This window comes from Mustela nigripes, chromosome 5 (genome assembly GCF_022355385.1).
Source record: "Mustela nigripes isolate SB6536 chromosome 5, MUSNIG.SB6536, whole genome shotgun sequence".
NCBI lineage: Eukaryota > Metazoa > Chordata > Mammalia > Carnivora > Mustelidae > Mustela > Mustela nigripes.
Genome location: NC_081561.1, coordinates 126,417,574 through 126,433,765, shown reverse-complemented (window position 1 = coordinate 126,433,765; position 16,192 = coordinate 126,417,574). Strand labels below are relative to the sequence as shown.

Here is a 16,192-nt window from a genome sequence, read left to right as displayed (position 1 = left end):
ACAAATCTAGCCGTTTAACTTTTGTTCTCGCAGCCCCCTAGACCGTGAAGATCATTTCCGTGCTCCCTCCCACCGCTCCAGGCCCAAACGACTGCAGAGAGACAGGAAGCGTCCACCCCCGGACCCCTAGGTCCCGCCGAACCCCGGCCTCAGCCTGGCGGCGACGCGCTCGCCCGGTGCATTGTGGGCACTGTAGTCTGGCCGGAACCTGTTCACGACTACAAGTCCCGTGACCGTCATTGCCCCGCGGCCTCCTCGCCCTCAGTTCCCCTCCGCGGCCTCCGCTGGGCCTCCCCGGCCCAGGGCGCGGCGTCCCGGCGAGTCAGCTGTTTCTCGCCGGGGCCCAAGAGGCGGAAGCCGGAGAGACGCAGGGAGGAGCTTCGCGTGCGGGGTGAACGCCCGTCCTACGTGCTCGTTCGCTTCGCGACCGCTGTGCGCGAGCCCGGTGTCCCCGCGGCGGGCAGCAGCGGCGGCGTCGGTGGAACGCGGAGGGGGCGGAGGGAGTCCGCGGCGGCGGCGGCTGCAGTAGAGAAATGGCGGAGACCGTGGCGGACACCCGGCGGCTGATCACCAAGCCGCAGAACCTGAATGATGCCTACGGGCCGCCCAGCAACTTCCTCGAGATCGATGTGAGCAACCCGCAGACGGTGGGGGTCGGCCGGGGCCGCTTCACCACCTACGAAATCAGGGTCAAGGTGAGGCTGTCTTTCTCCCCTTCGGAGAGACCCCTCCCGCCGTCCGTGGTCTCCCCCTGTCAACCCACGAGTGGTCCCCTCCGGCGGCTATAGCCGCCCAGGCCGGGAGCTCCGGGCTGACTCGGTCCGGCAGCCTTGTCCCCGGGCGGGGTCTTGGGCCAGGGCCCCGCTTCCTCTAGGGCTTACTCAAGGGGTCTGCAGAGTGAGCTGAGGCCAGCCCTGGTATGTGGAGAAGGTGCTCGAAGAAGAGGGCGTGGGTTGAGCGCCGCTTGCCCCTCAAGCAGCTGATCTGGGAATGACATTTGAGTTGGAAAGGTGTAGATCTTTCGAGAACACAGTGCTTCCTCGGGAGGAGAGCTGGATCTGACTGAGAAAGGGGCTTTGCGCAAAGTTGAAGTTTTCCCAGTCTTCTTGACCTGGAGACTTTTTTCCAAGCTGGTTGGTTGTTCCAGGCCTTTCCCGAGCTACCAAACTGACTAGGTTGTACACTTCTCGGAGCAAAATTTAGTGGGTGTTCATAAAAGCCTGACGAATTTGGTAGGGCTGAGCCTGGAGAGAACAGTGATAGACCTTAGCCTTCTGGGCCACCATCGTGCTAAAGGCTGAGGTGTGGCGAGTGTTGTCTACCTCACAATCCAAAACTACAACTGCTTTTAAGAAAGCCTATTCCCTTAGGGATCTTACTCTCTTAATTTCGAGATTTGCACTTAACTGAATGAAGGAATCAGCTGAAGTAGAAACACACTTATAATTTCGTAGCTAGTGTTTGATAGCAAGTAATTCAGATGATTTGAAAGATGCTAATTGAAAATAGTGCTTCACTTTCACTGTAGTTCAGGATTAAAGAACTTTCTTATGTATGAAAGTATCTTTAAAAGTTAATGACTTGAATTTAATGAAATGAATTTAGCTGTTAAAAACGGCAACAGATTTTACTAAAAATTAAGAATTTCACTTTACAGTAATCGAAATTTACATAACAAGTTACTAGTAATGTTTAAATGGAGTAATTTCTCATTAACTTGTGCATTTTTTTGTGCATATGGTTAAAAAACAACCTATAATTTGCCATCTTCACCATTTCTAAGTGTGCAGTTCAGTAGTGCTAAGTAGATTCATGTTGTGAAATTTATGCATTTAAAAAATATGTGTTGCTAAAAGAATTTTAATAATCAGACTTTAAAATGTGAAACTAAAGTTTATGTTCCAAGTCAACCTAGTGTCCCTACGGATTTGTAAACTGTGAGCTATATGCAGTTTTGTGAAAAAATCCAGCCTCCAGTATACTCAAGGAAGTGTTTTACCACAGAAGCCTAGTGAAAGAGTAAGGCCCCCGGCCCCTTTTTTTTTTTTTTTTTAACTTTTGGAATGATTTTAAAATATATGGCAGAATGTTCACTAAAAAGAACTTCCTCTTTTACCCTAATTCACCACCATGTTTTCCTTTATTTTTTGTGCTAAAACAGAAGTTGGTATTCCTGTTTCTAAACTTCCATAGTTAGTACTTCCTGTCATACAACTGAAGCAGAATCTTCTGCTTCCACTTCCTCCATTTAATAACTTCGTGTTTATCTTGCTGAGTGCATTGTATTAAAAGCATTGTATTATAATTTAATCATTTAAAAATACATCTGATACTTGATTACTGCATAGCTGATGGGACACTTTAAAAATAGTGTTTATGGTATGATCATTTACATTTTTAAGAATAATCCTTTTTAAGAGTGGTTAATAAGTTATGGAATGAACAAAGAATACACCTGCATTGGTTTGTATTATATAAAACAGTTTTTTGTGTTGTTAATGATGGTATTAGTCATAAATGCAGGTATCCCAAAAAAAGTGTAATTGAGTTTCTAATGGTTGTGAAATGACATTGGAGTTTTTAATATGTGGTGTGTTAACTTAAAATTCAGAACACCTTATAGTAAGACAGTAGGTCTTACTTAAGTAGCATATGATTTTTTAGAGTAATTACAGTCTTGTGTTAAGGTAAAATGGCCAAGAAGATGAATAGTTAAGTCATTTTGTAATTTTATTTATTACTACTTTCTAAACTGTTGCTTCTCTCCCTAGCCCCTGTTGCCTGCCCTTTGCTACTGAATTGCCATGTGGAGTTTGGGACCTTAAACTATCTTATAGTTACTTTCTAATTCTGGTCTTGAGTAAAGTGTTCAATTTTATAGAATCTGATTGAAATTACTCTAATTCACAAAGTAATTTTATCTAGATAGTGGTACTTTAGAATGGAAGTTTCCCAGTCTCCATTTATCTTTCGGTTTGAGGGTAGTGTTTAAGACTATTAGGATCACTTGATTAGTATCTCTGGCCTTTTGAAAATAATTGGTACAGTGTTAATGTTTTTAAAAATTGTTCTAATGGGTAGGTACAGCAGAGAGCACCATAAATGATGAAAGGTTTAGGAAAGCTCGGGGTTTAGAACTATTTTGGCATATTAAAGAGAAGTTTAAAGGAGAAACTCAGTCACTATTTTTGAAGTTTGTACCATAATGCCACCTTAATTTTCTGGGGATTTGAAGTTAGTTCAGATCTACTATTGTAGCTAGAGACAGTTGTTTCAAACAAGTTAAGGATCTTTCTTGAGCTTTGAGTTCATTGAATAGATTATAAGCAGAGTAAGGTCAACAATCTAAACTCCATTTCCCCTCTGTAAAATAGGTATGCTAGCAATAGCATGTACTCGTAGGACTAAATGAGATAATGTATGTAAATCTCCTTAGCATTGACTGGTACATATACTAAGCTTTCAAAAGTTACCTCTTTCTAAAAACAGTTAAGTTCTAATTTAAAAGGCAGTGATCAACTAACTACACTTTCTGAGTTACTGTGCAGTTGAGTTACTAAAATTGTTAGATTTTCTTGGCATGGAAGTATACTTTCATTGCGGCAGATGTAGTATAAAAGAAGCCATCTTGTTCAGGAGCTTTTTGGTTTGTTTGAAGTTTTTATTATTTTGTGTGATTCCATGTAGAAAGTTGTGATGTCGTTTGGAAGGTGGTAAATTTCATATTAAGCCCCAAAATATTTAATAGAATACTTCATATTTTAAGATTGTACATTTCTTGTGATTATAATAGTATTCTTACAGTTTTATTGAGATATGGTTGATATACAAGGTATTAAAGCTGTACAGCAAAATGATTTTTTATGTGCATATATTTTGAAATGATTACCACAATAAGGTTAGCTAACATGCAACTCCTCGCATAGTTACAGAAGTAGCCTTTTAAAATTGAGGCTTATTAAAATACAAAGCTGAATACTAAAGTTTAATCAACCTTTTTTTAAAAGATTTTATTTATTTATTTGATGGAGAGAGAGAACATGAGCAGGTGGAGGAGCAGAGGAAGAAAGAAAAGGGAGAAGCCGACTTTCTGCTGAGCAGAGAGCCGTATGTGGGACTTGATTCCAGGACCCTGGGATCATGACCAGAGTGAAAGGTAGACACATAACAGACTGAGCCACCCAGCCATATATTTTTTTTTAATTAAGATTTTATATATTTATTTTAGAGAGAGTGAGTGGGGGTGGGGGATGAGGGGCAGAGAGAGAAGAGAAACTCAGGTAGACTCCACGTTTAGTCGGGAGCCTGAATCAGGACCGGAGCCGAAACCAAGAGTGGATGGATGCTTAACTGACTGTGCCACCCAGGCGCCGCAAGTCTGATAAACATTTGGACAAGAAAGATGGTTAGTAAAAGTAGCATTTTGACAATTTTCCATTCTAAACCCATATTGGTGATTTTACTCTGTGTGAGTCCTCTCATTTTAAATTGGAAATTATTAATATCGGGATTGGAAACTAAGAAATACATTCTAAGGGGCTCCTGGGTGGCTCAGCGGGTTAAGGCCTCTGCCTTCCACTCACGTCAGGGTCCTGGGATCAAGCCCCTCATTGGGCTCTCTGTTGGGCAGGGAGCCGCTTCCTCCTCTCCCTCTGCCTGCCTGCCTCGCTGCCTGCTTGTGATCTCTGTCTGTCAGATAAATAAAATCTTTAAAAAAAAAGAAAGAAAGAAAGAAATTCTTAGACTTGCTATCAGTATTTATAAGAATGTTTTAGTAAAGGGCCCAGATATATTTTTTAATGATGTTTTAAAGAATCAAGGTATTTTATGTCAAAGGACATCTGCAGAATCTAGGTAGCTTTATCAGCTGGCCAGGAGATGTCTGATACGCATCTTTGCTGGTGGCTCCAGCTGGCTTCCGGGATCTCCATGAAGGATGGACATGTCACTAGCTTTCAAGGTTCTTACCTAATCCATGCCTTAAGATGGGGGAGGGAAGCAGTGACAGTTAAAAAGTAGTCCTGCTATATTGGGCTACTAGGGACTGTTCTGTATTGTTCATTATAGTACTTTAGGGAACCAAAGCATAGACAGTTGTCTCTCACCCAAAGTAAATTATCTGACTAGTGTCACAGCCAGGGTTAGATTGGAAGTAGTCTGGTCCTGGTTCAGAATTGCTTCACAGCTGCAGTTCATTTAATTTAAAACAGGACATTAAAACCCTTGTTGTCTGCAGCCTCGTTTTGGGGCACCCTTGGGTGTCTGAACACTGGAAGGAAATCCCAGGGTTGGTACTCTTGAGGCCTGAGTTGAGTCTTCAGTAATGCACGGCGGGTAAGACGCACCCAGGAGAGGCGAGCAGCTGCCAAGAGCTTGCTGTTAAATTCTGTGCTCTGATGAGACCTGGAGGGAACTCGTTGTTGACTGGCTGGCGGGTGATGTTATAAAAGGCAGGCCTTTTTTTCTGTGTGTGTTGAAGCCGAAGAGGGGACTTAGCACTTCAGTGCTTCTTCTATTCAAGGCGCTGTGCTATATATATGTGTCTATAAAATATGGAGTGTTTCATGAATTTGCGTGTCATCCTTGCGCAGGGGCCATGCTAGTCTCTGTATCCTTCCAATTTTAGTGTATGTGCTGCTGAAGCGAGCACTGCTGTATATATATAACACGGTCTTTGAGGTAACTGAAGAGAATAGGGAATATTCCTGTTTTGCTGATGTAAAAGCTGGGGTCCCTGTTGATCTGATCCTCATCTTTGGTCCCTTCCTCATTCTTGCTTTATGCTCCAGGCCTGTTGAGCTGCTTGTACCTCCTGAATAAGCTGAATTCTCTTTTATCCAGGCCTCTTGTGTCTACATACTTCCTCCGCCATTACAGACCATCTTCCTGTGGTGCCTGGCTAGTTCGGTTGGCGAAGCGTGTGACTCTTGATCTTGGGCTTGTGAGTTTGAGCCCCACGTTGGGTGTAGAGATTACTTTTAAAAATAAAGTTATTTATTTATTTATCTTTAAAGATTTTTCTTTATTTGTCAGAGAGAGCGAGAGAGCACAAGCAGAGGGGGAATGGCAGGCTCTACTGTAGGCACAGGGGTAACTGGCCCACCAGGTCCCCCTTGCTATCATTTTTCTAGAGATTTTGCTGATCCTTGGAATTTAGATTGGATTTCCTTCCTGTGTAGCCTTGTAGCCCTATGAGGATTAAATTTATTTGCTTATTTGTGGCTTCCTTTAGTTCTTGTGTCTTCCACTATAAGCTCCTAGAGGACAGGGACTGTCATGATCACCCTTATTCAACACCTGGCACTGCACTTCCACGTAGTGGACATTATGAATAATGACGTTTAGGAAGGTTAAGTAACTTGCCCAAAGTCATAGGTATTAAATGGCAAAACTGGGATTTGATCTACGTTTTCTGACCTTCAGAGCCTGTATTGACCATTCTCCTGGGGAGCTTTTGAAACCATTGTCTTCTTTCATTGGGCAGAAGTGGGATTTGGGAAATGGTAGTTTCTTTATTTATTTTTAAGATTTTATTTTTTTAATGTAAAAAAATATTATTTTTATTTTATTTTTTTTTAGGAGAATGAATGATGGAGAGAGCATGAGCCGGGGGAGAGGAAGGGGGAGAAGCATACTCCTTGCAGAGCAGGGAGCCCAGCTAGAATGCTTCTTAAACTGTCATTTCCTGAGGTGCCTGGGTGGCTCAGTGGGTTAAGCTTCTGCCTTCGGCTCAGGTCATGATCCCAGGGTTCCTGGGATTGAGCCCTGTGTCGGGCCCCCTGCTCCGCAAGGAGTCTGCTTCTCCCTCTGCCCCTGCCTCTCTGCCTGGCTCTTGCTCTCTCCCTTCCACTCTGTTTCTCTTTGTCAAATAAATAAATAAAATCTTAAAAAAAAAAAAAAGCACCCTAGCAAGGACGCTTTACTGATACACAGGAAGGCTCATTCCTGGTTGCACCATGCTCTCTGTCTCTGAGAAGTATGAAACAAATATTTGGAACCACAGTAGTTGGTAGTTAGATGTGATTTAGAAAGGCAAATTCTAAGTAAATAAATAGAAACAAATCAGCCAACCAGAACAAAAAAGCAGATCCTGATAGAGATCTGAGAGTGGAGAGGAAAACCAATGACACTTACCAAAGATAGAAAACTGTTTTTGGAGGGGAGGCAATTTAGATACTAGCTGAAAGTGTAACAACCTGTATAGCTCAGCTTTTTCAGAAGAAGGGGAGGCATTGGCTGTATTCAGCCAAGACAGTTGTTTTTGCCACTTGTACTGTGTTCCCATGTAAGAATCAGGGGGGTAAGCCAGGAGTTAGGGAAATATAAAATATATATCCATCTAAGGAAGAAATAATAATAATAATAATTATTATTATTATTTCAAGTGTGCACATGAGCCCAGGTGGGGAGGCAGACAATCTTTTTTTTTTTTTTTTTTTAAGATTTTATTTATTTATTTGATAGAGATCACAAGTAGGCAGAGAGGCAGGCAGAGAGAGAGGAGGAAGCAGGCTCCCTGCCAAGCAGAGAGCCCGATGCGGGGCTCCATCCCAGGACCCTGGGATCATGACCTGAGCCGAAGGCAGAGGTTTTAACCCACTGAGCCACTCAGGCGCCCCCCCCCCTTTTTTTTTTTTAAGAATTTGTGTACTTATTTGTCAGAGAGAGAGCACAAGTAGGGGGAGAGCCAGGGTCCTTGCCAAGCAAGGAGCTTGATGTGGGACTTGATCTCAGGACTGTGGGACCATGATCCAAGCCGAAGGCAGATGCTTAACCGATTGAGCCAGCCAGGTGTCCTGGGACAGAGAGAATCTGCTTTCATGTAAGCAGAGCCAGCAATTTTTTGAACATCAGATAAGAGAGATGGTGTCCAAGAAAAGCAACACTGTAATCTCAGTACGGTTATTTACTGATTTCATAGTTAATGACTTAACCCATTCAACCAGAATTTTACATCCTTAAAGAAATATTTAGAACCTAGGAATTTTGACATGGTAGTAAAATGTGGCATATGATGTAACTTTCAAGGAAGGTGGTATCAGGATACAGTTTGGGCTGTTCTCACAGAGTCTTCAACAATAGAGTCTTTATTTTTTCACATGACAGGTTTCAGAGGCAATCTTGGGCTGTTACCCTGGCTTGACTGTCAGCTCCCAGCATCACATCCATCTTCTAGCCAAGGGGAAAATGTATTCCTGCCCCATTGCCCTTTTCCTCAAAAAGAAGCTGGGAATTTAGTCACATCTTCAGCCATGTGAAGAAAGGAAGAACACAATAAAGAAGTAATTGGGATCAGCCCTTCTAGGGTGTGGCTTTAGCAACATTCTGATAATCTCTCTTAATTCTTTACTTTTTTGCTGATGTCTGATTTCAAAGTTTAGAGGAAGGTGGGTAAGAAATAAAATTGAGTTCTCATTAGTTCTGACAATCTTTTTTTTTTTTTTTTAAAGATTTTTTGTTTATTTTATTAGCATGAGTGGGAGGGCCAGTGGGAGAGGGAGAAGCAGACTCCCCACTGAGCAAGGAGCCAGGGATCCCAGAACCCCAACCTGAGCACAGATGCTTAACCAACTGAGCTACCCAGGTGCCCCAGTTTTTACAATCTTAAATGTGAATGAGTTTTGATTTCTTCCTGAGAATTAATTTCGATAAGTTGAGAAAGACTATTGTTAAGACATGGTATATCTGATAGAGGCATACCATGAGATTGGGGTTGGATTAGAGGTGTTGAAAATACATGATTAATCTTTTTTTTTTCTTCCATGGCTGTTTAAAACTATGGAGGCAGTTCTACTTAGGACCAGCATTTTAGTTGATGGTATTGAATGTTAGAGTATATAATTTGAGATACCCGAATAAGTGAGATCATTGTCTCTTACCAGAAAATCATAGAAGACTTGAAATAATTTTCATAAAATTATTTTGTGTCTAGCAGTATCGGAACGGGCACTTCCTAATTCTTTGCTCTCTAGACTTTGATTTTATCACTGATGGATCATCTCTGTTTGCTTGGATTTCCTTAAATTATTTCCACACTTGCCACCTATAGATTGTTTGCCTTCTGTTTTTTCCCCACTCCTGCCTTGTGGGATAGTAAATTTGGGGATTTTGATCCATGCAGAGGAGGAGAGGAGTCTCAGATCTCCTCTCCTTACATCCATTTCTTTGCATCTCACTCCTCTTTTGCCTTGACATTATTCGTTATCTTGAAGTGAAAACAGAAGTAGATAAAAGTCTTGTTGGCTAGGCATATATTATGTATTGTCAGGTCTTTATTTAAGTTTATACCCAGGGGTGCTTGGGTAGCTCAGTTCATTGATCATCTGACCCTTGGTTTCAGCTTAGGTCATGACCTCAGGGTTGTGGGATAGAGCTCTGTGTCTGGCTCTGTGCTCAGCGCAGAGTCTGCTGGAGATTTTCTCCCTCTCTCCCTTAAGCTTTCACTTGTGTGAGTGCGCACACACACTCTCTCTCTTTCTCTTAAATAAATAAAATCTTAAATAAATGTATTTATAGTCAGAGATGCCTCCCATATTGTGTAACTTGAGAACTTTTTTTTTTTAAGATTTATTTATTTATTTGGAAAGAGGGGCAATGAGTAGGGGAAAGGGCAGAGGGAGAGAGAGAGAGAGAAAGACTTGAAGCCAACACCCTACTGAGTGTGGAGCTGGACCTGGGGCTTGATTGATCTCTCTGTCCTGCCCTGAGATCATGACCTAAGCTGAAATCAGGATTCAGAAGCCCAACCTGCTGAGCCACCCAGGCACCCCACTGAGAAAATTATTAAGACACTAATAGATTTAAAAGAAAAAAAAAGGTACTAATAGATCTAGAGCAGTAGTGAGTAAGCTGTGGACTTCCCTGTTTTTATAGTTTTATTGGAAGACTTCCACAACTCAAGGCAATAAATTTGTGTTTTAAGCTACTAAGTTTGTGACAATTTGTTACAGCAGCAATAGGAAATTAATAAGAATGACCATACCCTTTTACTAAAAGTCATTTCCCCGGGCACCTGAGTGGCTCAGGTGGTTGAATGTCTGCCTTTGGCTCAAGTCATGATCCCAAGGTCCTGGGATTGAGCTCCAGATCTGGCTCCCTGCTCAGTGGGGAGTCTGCTTTTCCTCCCTCATGGTCTTCTGCTATTGCTTGCTCGCTCTCTCTAAAATAACTAAAATCTTTTTTAAAAACTGGGTATAAGAAAAAGAACCACATAATCTTTAATAGGGTTTTTTAACCCACTGAGCCACCCAGGTGCCCCTTTAATAGGGTTTTTTATCCTTGCTGTTATCTGGTGCTCTTATATGAGAGGGGGCCAACTTCTGAGACTAGACAGATGTAAAATTATGCGTACTTTGTGATGAATACTGTGGATTATTGGCTCTTGGTTAAAATTTAGCTTAGAAAAGGTATAATTCTTTATTATTAGCCTTTGACCCTCCATAATTCTAGGCAAGTTCTTGGAAGCAATAGTATCTTATATTTGTAGCACACATTGGAAGAAAAATACTTTTGAGTTTGTATCTTGTGATTCTAGGTTTCAAAGTCTAACATTTAAGTATTTCAGGCAATAAATGTATAACTACACGATTTCTTCTGATGTTACATTTTTTTTTTCTTGGATTTCTATTTTGGAAAGAAACCTGCACGTTAGCCTCAGGCATTTATTTATAATGAGTAGGAACAGGCGGTTCTTTTAAAATATCCAGATCCATTTATGACAGGATAGATCTTAAAAATCCAACTTTAAAAGGCTATGAGGTATATGAACTATATCAAATACGTAAGGCACCCAGAATTTCTATATGAAGAAAGTTCAAGAATGTCAAAGCTAAGGAAGCATTGTAGAAGAAGGATTTTTAACTATAAAATCTGATAAAACATTCATAAAATTAAGAAAGTATTTATAGGTTGGAGTAGGCTATTAGTTATGAATACTATTCAGTGGGTTATTTAGAAGGATGTTCTGTATATATTCTTTGATTTGCTTTTCTCTAGAACATTTGATAGCCCTTTGTCTAGAACTGTTCTAATACAGTAGCCATTAGTCATAAGAGGCTATTTAAATTGAGGTGTTAGTTAGAAGCTACCAGACATCTATTTCCTTGGGATTAAAGTTGAATTGTTTGACTTGTCTTTAGTTTATTACAAGTGATAATTGGGCTTGAATATACGGTATGTGTCATATATAAAGGGACCATTGTATCAGGGCTTTTTCCCTTGAGTTTCTGTAACCTTTTGCCCCATCTCGTTGTCGTTTCCAGTCATTGGTCACTCACAGTCTGTTCACTGTTATCCTTCGGCGAAACTTCCCAGCATGCGCTGACACACACCCCCTGTTCTCTGCTGATTAAGATAGAGAAAATTTCCTAATCCAGTCAAAGGTTAGAGACTTACTTTCTTTATAGGATAATTTTAATGTTTTAGGAAGTTGAGCACAAGTTTGGAAACTTTAGTTAAGCTGTAGCTTAACCAAAGAGAACTGGGATAAGAGTAAATGGTGCCTTTCAGAGTGGATAGACTCTTACTTCTCTTCAGTGTTGTACAGGTACGTGTAAAATATGAGTGGTTTCAGTAGGTTTCAGTTACAGTTGCCTTCAGGTCTGTTGAGAGCACTGGGCCTTCCGGTGGTATTTAGCTCAGGCCCCTGAAGTAATTTCCTGTTCTTCACAGAAGTTGGATCTCTTACAGGTCTTGCTGTGGCCAGTAGAAGAGGAAATCCCTTCCTGCCCCACTTCCTCAAGGGTTCTTAATAAAGGCCTCAGGAAAATCTGCTAGATTAAATGTTAACGACTAAATTCTCCTGTAGGCAAATGAAAAGCAACTCAGCGGAGGACATTAAATTCAGATTGTAAAGCACTTTGATAAATCTCATTTGGGATGCCTGAGTGGCCCAGTCAGTTAAGCGTCTGACTCTTGATCTCAGCTCAGGTCTTGATCTCAGTGTTCCTCAGGGTTCCTATCTCATTTAATATTAGCTGTTGCTATTATTTAATTACTGAGTTGGCTTTAGCTTTCTATTGCATTATCAAAGAGAAGGAGGCGCCGGACTGGCTCAGTTGCTAGAGCATGTGACTCTTGATCTCAGGATTGTGAGTTTGAGCCCACGTTGAGTGTAGAGATTACTTTAAAAAAAGAGAAAAGAAAGTACTGAATTTAGTAAAGGATTGGTTTTCTTTCTTTTTTTTTTTTTTTTTTTTAAGATTTTATTTGTTTATTTGACAGACAGAGATCCCAAGTAGGCAGAGGTGGGGGGGAGGAAGCAGGCTCCCTGCGGAGCAGAGAGCCTGGTGCGGGGCTTGATCCCAGGACCCTGGGATCATGACCTGAGCCGAAGGCAGAGGATTTGAACCCACTGAGCCACCCAGGCGCCCCTATCATTGAAATGTTGTTAAGGAAAAGTAAAAACTCTATAGAATCTCTTACACTATTGCAGAGTATATTATTTAAACGTGATAATGGATGGTAATGATGGTTGTACAACAGTGTGAATGTACTTAATGCTTCAGAGTTCTGTACATTTAAAAATGTATACTCTGTGACATATAATGGTAAATTTTATGTGTGTTTTATCACATAAAAATAAAATATGAAAACGGGCGCCTGGGTGGCTCAGTCATTAAGTGTCTGGCCTTCAGCTCAGGTCATGATCCCAGGGTCCTGAGATCGAGCCCTACATCAGGCTTCCTGCTTGGCGGGGAGCCTGCTTCTCCCTCTCCCACTCCCCCTGCTTGTTTCCTGCTCTTGCTGTCTCCCTCTCTATCAAATAAATAAAGAAAGAAATCTTAAAAAAAAAAAAAATGGAAACAAATAATGGAGGAGGAGCAGTTGAATAAGTTAATGTAATGTTTTCTTTGAAGTTACCAAAGCAGAGAAGGAAAGCAGTTTTTCATGACCCCCCCCCCCCTTTTTTTTAAGATTTTATTTACTTATTTGACAGAGATCACATGAAGGCAGAGAGGCAGGCAGGCAGAGAAAGAGGGGGAAGCAGGCTCCCCGCTGAGCAGAGAGCCAGTGCGGGGCTCGGGGCTCAATCCCAGGACCCTGAGATCATGGCCTGAGCTGAAGGCAGAGGCCTTAACCCACTAAGCCACCCAGGTGCTCCTCTTCATGACCTTTTAACAAGAATCTGTCCTTACCCATTTATCTTGGCTTCACCTCTATTTTAGAGGTGCCGGGGTGGCTCACTTGATTAAGCAACTGTCTCTTGGTTTTAGCTCAAGTCATGATCGCCAGGTCGTGTTCTGTGGTCAGCACAGAGTCTGCTTCAGTTCTCTCTCTGCACTCTCCAACCCCCCACCCCCGCCGCTGCCCCTGCTCCTTCCCCTACTCACAGGCCCTCTCTCTCGCTCTAAAAATAAATAAAATATTTTTAAAATTTTTTAAAGTTTATTTTAGTTGTTATTCATATAGTCACTCAAGCTTTTTTGTGATTATTTGTAGGCTATATCATTTTCCATCCTTCGCTTTTAACCTGTTTATGTTTTTGAATGTTAAATGTGACTCTCGTGGACAGGATATAATGGTAATCTTTTTTTTAAAATCCAGACTGACAATCTCTGTCTTTTGATTGAAATGTTTAATAGTTATATGTTTAATGAAATTATTGGAGTGATGGGTTTATTTCTGCCATTTGATACTTTTTTCTTTTTTAAAGCTTTTATTTTAATTCTGGTTAGTTAATGTATACCATGTTAACGTTAGTTTCAGGTGTGCAATACTGTGATCCAGCAATTCATACATCACCCACTGCTCATCACAAGTGCACTTTTTTATTTAATTTATTTATTTTTAAGATTTACTTATTTTACTACTTCTTTTAGAGAGAGAGCGCGCACAAGCGGAAGGGGCATAGGAAGAGGGAGAGAGAATCTCAAGCAGACTCTGCTGATTGCAGAACCCAACACAGGGCTTGATCTCACAATGTTGAAATCGAGACCTGAGCCAAAAGCAAGAGTCAGACTTTTAGCTGACTGTGCTGCCCAGGTGCCCCTTTCAATTTGTTTGTTTGTTTATTTATTTATTTATTTATTTATTTTGAGAGAAAGCATGAGCTGGGTGGGAGGGGCAGAGGGCAAGGGGAGAGAGAATCTCAGACAGGCTCCGTGCCCAGCGCAGGAACAGGTCTTAGAACCCTGAGATCATCACCTGAGCCAAAATCAAGAGTCATATGCTTAACCAACTGAGCCACCCAGGTGCCCCACAAGTGTACTTCTTAATACTTATTCATTATATCTCATTGTTTTTCTATTCCTCCTTTACTGCTTTTTTTTATTAAATAGATATTTTTAATATACCATTTTAATTCCTAAGACCTTTTAAAATTCTTCTTTAAATTATTAGTGTTTGAGCTAGGAATTTACATCATAGTATGATTCACTTTAATGCTAACTTAATTCCAGTAAAATATAGAAACTTTGCTCCAAATATAGCCAGTTCCTCCCCCTTCCTTTGTTTTATATTGTCATGTGCATTATGTCTTGACATAGTACAAGGGTAACAGAAGAGGTTTATAATTGTTTTATGCAGTTGTCTTTTTAATGATCTAAGAAAAGAGAAAAACACATTTCTACATTTACTGTGTAATTACCTTTACTACTGCTCTTATTTCTTCATGTGGATCCCCGTAACCATCTGTTGTCATTTCTTTTGAGCCTGAAGGGCTTTCTCTCTTTTTTTTTTCCTTTCTTTTTTTTCTTAAAGATATTTATTTGAGAGAGAAAGAGATAGTGAGAGACAGCACAAGCAGGAAGGAGAGGGAGAAGCAGGCTGAGCGGGGAACCTGACATGGGGCTTGATGCCAGGATCCTGGGTGGTTGCTTAACTGACTGACCCATCCAAGCACCCCTGAAGGGCTTTCTTTAGTGTTTCTTGTAAGGCAGATCTTACTATAAATTCTTGCAATCTTTGTTCCTCTGGGAACAGTTTATTTTGTATGTATGTATGTATTAAGTAGGCTCCATGCCCAGTCTGGAGCCCCTTGTGGGGCTTGAACTCACAACCCTGAGATCAAGACCCGAGCTGAGATCAAGAGCTGGATGCTTAACAACTGAGCCCAAGGTACCCCTTCTCTTTATTTTTGAAGGATAGTTTTGCTATCCTAATAGTGAATAATAAAACTAATAGATATATTAGATTTCTATTAGTGCGTGAAAAATTAAAGTAAATGTAGCACCTTAAAGTACTACCTCACCAATTTCTGTAAGTCAGAAATCTGGGCTTGGCTTAGCTGTGCCATTTGCTCAGGTCTTAAGATCTACAGTCAAGGTTTGATCTGGGTTGTGGTCTCATGTGAGGCCTGGGATTCTTTCCATGCTTACATGGTGTGGTTCTTGGGAGAAATCATTTTCTTGTAGCTATAAAATTTATAGTGGCCTTCCTCTTCAAGGCCAGTGGGAAAAAGTCTTGATTTCAGGGGAACCGAAGTTCTCTTTTTAATTGGCTCACCTGATTAAGTCAAGTCGAGTCAAAAAACTCTTGAGGAACTCAAAGGTGGATTAGGGACTTTATCTGCAAAAGTGCTTCATCTTTGCCATACAGTGTAACTTAATCATGAAAGTGACATCCATCATATTTGTGGGTCTCACCCATACTCTCATGGGAGATGTATACCACTCATATGGGAGGGGTGGGAATTGGGACAGGTGCATGTCAGATTTCTGTCTACCACTGAATTTATAGACTTTGTGGTATTTTTTTTCCAGCTTTATGGATATTCCAATGCTTCCTAGTTTGTATTTAAGGGGAGAAGTCAGCTATTAATCTTGTATGTCTCCCTATCTATGATTTGGTTGCCATTTTTAAGATTTCTAGATGTCTTTGGCTTTTAATAGTTTGACCATGATGTATGTAGGTATGGATGTGTTTATGTTTCTCCTGCTTGGAATTCATGGAGCTTCTTAGATGTGATGTATAAAGGTTTTAGTCAAATTTGGGAAGTCTTCAGTCATTAATTTATTTTTTCCTTTTATTGTCAGACTCTCATTACTTGTGTGTTGGTACCTGTGACAGAGTCTCACAGGTTTCTAAAGCTCTGTTCTAGTTCTTTTTGTTCTTCAGAATGAACAATTTCTATTGATCTGTCATTTGCTGATTTCTCTTGTCTGCCAGCTCAAATCTGTTGAGCCCCTCCGGTGAATTTTTCATTTCAGTTGTTTCACTTTTCTCTCTTTTTTTATATTTAAGATTTTACTTT

At 40.9% G+C, this 16,192-nt stretch overlaps 1 protein-coding gene and 1 non-coding gene across 2 annotated transcripts in view; one reads left to right on the top strand and one right to left on the bottom strand.

The window, feature by feature from the left end:
• The first annotated feature begins 242 nt into the window (after window positions 1-242).
• The window catches only part of SNX3 (sorting nexin 3), a 43,782-nt gene continuing 27,832 nt past the window's right edge, over window positions 243-16,192 (top strand). The window contains exon 1 of the mRNA XM_059401154.1: window positions 243-695. Coding sequence (XP_059257137.1) covers window positions 534-695 — 162 coding nt within the window. The 5' untranslated portion in view covers window positions 243-533. The remainder of the gene's footprint in view (window positions 696-16,192) is intronic.
• LOC132018830 (U6 spliceosomal RNA) lies at window positions 5,547-5,650 on the bottom strand. The gene has a single exon (XR_009404611.1). It is a non-coding gene; the product is annotated as a U6 spliceosomal RNA (small nuclear RNA).